The sequence below is a fragment of the Muscardinus avellanarius genome, assembly GCF_963383645.1.
Source record: "Muscardinus avellanarius genome assembly, chromosome: 11".
Lineage (NCBI taxonomy): Eukaryota > Metazoa > Chordata > Mammalia > Rodentia > Gliridae > Muscardinus > Muscardinus avellanarius.
This window is the reverse complement of record NC_137797.1, coordinates 65,889,924-65,893,147: the sequence shown is the minus strand read 5'-3', so window position 1 is coordinate 65,893,147 and position 3,224 is coordinate 65,889,924. Positions and strand designations below refer to the sequence as shown.

At 36.8% G+C, this 3,224-nt stretch overlaps 1 protein-coding gene across 1 annotated transcript; it reads left to right on the top strand.

The window, feature by feature from the left end:
• Positions 1–1,155: 1,155 nt before the first annotated feature.
• Positions 1,156–2,097, top strand: LOC308269503 (olfactory receptor 9S13-like; the record flags this gene model as incomplete). The annotated part of the gene is made up of 1 exon (XM_080704867.1): positions 1,156–2,097. The coding sequence occupies one exon, from the start codon at positions 1,156–1,158 to the stop codon at positions 2,095–2,097; it is 942 nt and encodes a 313-aa protein (XP_080560993.1).
• Positions 2,098–3,224: the final 1,127 nt, after the last annotated feature.

The following is a 3,224-nucleotide window of genomic DNA, read 5'->3' as shown; positions in this document are numbered from 1 at the left end:
AGTTTATGAGAATTTCTAAATAAAAATATGCAACTTCAAAGATGATATTAAGTCCCTTGAGGGGAAAGACTTTTTTTAGTTCAAAAATTAAATATCATAATGGAACCATAGAATTACAGTGTAAAACTTATTTTGCCTATTGTATTTAACTTTTTAGGATATCTTAAGCATCATTAATTAATGTTTTATCTGTATTTTTAAATATTTTATATTAAGCATTTATACTTATAAAAAAAGCAAATCAGCACATTTTTGTGCTTTATTAACAATATTAACTCTTTGGGAAGTTAATCTTGCTCTTTAATTATAGTGCATCTATGTAAACATAATAGTACAGTAACAGTGTGCTGGAGTTTGGCTATCAGAAAAGGAGCTGCTAGCATTCAGAGATTAGCAGGAGCTAAGAGGCTGAACAGTGTATGGCTAGCGTAGGGGAAAAGGGTTTGATTTATCCCCTGGATGTGGTTCTTCAAGGCTGGGGCTTTGTTCTACCTTTTGAATTCTTAATCTCATGTTTCTGATATCTTTTATATAGCAGAATATTTTAGGAAAACCAAATTAACCGCATCTTGTGAGGGGGAAAAGAATCCACCCAGTTTATCATTTTAAATTAAATAAGAACTTTATGTATTTAATTATTTATTTGACTACCATTTCCATTTTAGGATGCTTGAATCACTGTCAGTATTGCTTCCTCACACTCTCATGTAATCCTGCAGCAATCCTTTTTTGCAGGTATTATTAGTACTTCCCATTTGATAGAGGGCGTTTGATTCTTTGAAAGTGTAGGTAGTTATCTTAGATTCTTTTAGACTGAACGAGGTAGAACTTGAACTTAGCCCACTGTACTCAAAGCTCTTAACAAACGGCTTAACAGACAGCTGGATAACATCACTACCCGAAACAACCATTGCTCAGATGCATTTCTTATATTGCATTGAAAACAAATCATTAGAACAAAAAAGTAAACAGCCTCATTTTGGTTGTACAGTGAGTGACTCCAAATATATAAAGCTCTTTTCTCAGATATTCTGCCAAGAGGCCCACAATTTGTATTAGCATTTTTTTTTTTCCAGTGAGAACTTAGCAGGAGTTGATCAAGGCTTTCCATAGGCTTCTCGATAACACATTCATTTTCTCTGATAGGTCTCAGTGATGAAGAGTGAACCAAATAGAAACTACTCAGAGTTGACTGAGTTTATCCTGCTGGGATTCAGGACATCTCCAGAAGTACAGGTTCTCTTGTTCTTCTTGTTCTTGCTTATCTATCTGGTCATTCTACTAGGAAATATCAGCCTGCTAATTGTCATTAAGATAGACTACAGACTTCACACACCTATGTATTTCTTTCTCCGAAATTTGTCTTACCTAGATCTCTGCTACTCCACAGTCATTGCACCCAAAACTCTGGCTACTTTCTTGTCCAAGGAAAAGAAAATTTCTTACAATGGGTGTGCCACGCAGTTCTTTTTCTTTGCTCTTTTCGTTGGGACTGAAGGGTTCCTCCTGGCGGTGATGGCCTACGATCGCTTCTCGGCCATCTGCTCGCCGTTCCTCTACACCACGCGCATGTCTCGGCAGTCTTGCGTGCATCTGGTGCTTGGCTCCTACATCTGCGGAGGCATCAACTCCATGATACAGACAGGTTTCACCTTCAGTTTGCATTTCTGTCAAGAAAACAGACTGGACCACTTCTTCTGTGATGTCCCGGCCCTGATCAAGATCTCCTGTTCTGAGACCTTTGTGAACGAGGTGGTGCTGTTTATCCTGTCTGCTTTCATCATCGTCACCACCACGACTGTCATCCTGGTGTCCTACGCGTACATCCTCTCCACGGTCCTCAAGATCCCCTCCACCGGCGGCAGGAGGAAGACCTTCTCCACCTGCACTTCGCACATCACAGTGGTGAGTTTATTTTATGGAACCGTGTTCTTCATGTACGCCCAGCCTGGGGCCATCGCCTCACCCGAGAAAAGCAAGGTTATAGCTGTATTCTACACTCTCATCATCCCTATGTTGAATCCCCTGATTTATAGTCTAAGAAACAGGGAGGTAAAAAATGCTTTGAAAAAGATATTCTTGAGAAAAATTCACTAACATCCATAAAAATGTAGACTCAGCTAAAAAGCAATATTATAATTAGCTTATTATGACACAGCTTCAATGAAAGTCATCTAAATGTTTTAGACGGTAAAGCTCGTTTTCATTTTTAATAATTCATAGCACTTCTAAAGGTGAATTTAAAAATCAATATAGGTTTTTAATATTTTAATATAACTATAGAGTGATATCTAGGTATTACATATTTTCAAAGTGAAATACAGCACTACCAAATTAGTATGCATATTACATTGATCAATAAGATAAGTGGAAATAATATGTATAAATATCGGCATGCTTATTTATCTGTTGTGAGGGAGAAAGAGACAGAAACTACTGAATCTTCTATGCCCTTTGATTTCATCAAGTTCAACATCCAATCTTTGCAAATAAAAATTAGGAGAGCTATGGTAATGTAAATTATTGGCTTTGTCAAATAATAACAAAGAATGACTCCAGTGGTTACACAATAATATTGTTAATTATCCAAATATTAGTGATTCCTTCAAGAAGCCAAAATAAATAACCAAAAGCAGTATAGCTATTGTAAAATCATATTGTCATGTGGTCTTAATGAATGTTTGATAAATAATCAGTATTACTTATGCTTATTTAGTTTCTATTTAGAGACCTGTATCATTTTCACAACTTAAGTATCAATTGAAAATTCTATTTGTCTTTAGATTTGAAAAACAAATGCCATAGAACTATATAAAATATTTCCCTGTAATAATTTGTTCCTTTTCATGTCTGTGGATATGTTTGCTTTGTATTTTAATTTTTTTTATTTTTTTGGCGGGTCTGGGGATGGAACCCAGGGGCATTCAACTTCCGAGCTACACCCCCTGCCCTACTTTTTATTCTTTATTTTGAAACAGGGTCTCACTAAGTTGCAGAGGGCCTCACTAAGTAGCTGAGGCTGTCCGAGAACTGTGATCCTCCTGTCTCAGCCTCCTAAATGCTGGGATTACAAGTGTGTGCCACCACGCCTGGATTGCTTTTATTTTTAATCATGACAAATTTAATCTATTTTAGTTGTTAAATAGATTCACCAGGGGTTTGGCTTCATACCATTAAAACCTTCAGTTTCAGCCGGGTGTGGTGGTGCATGCATGTAATCCTAG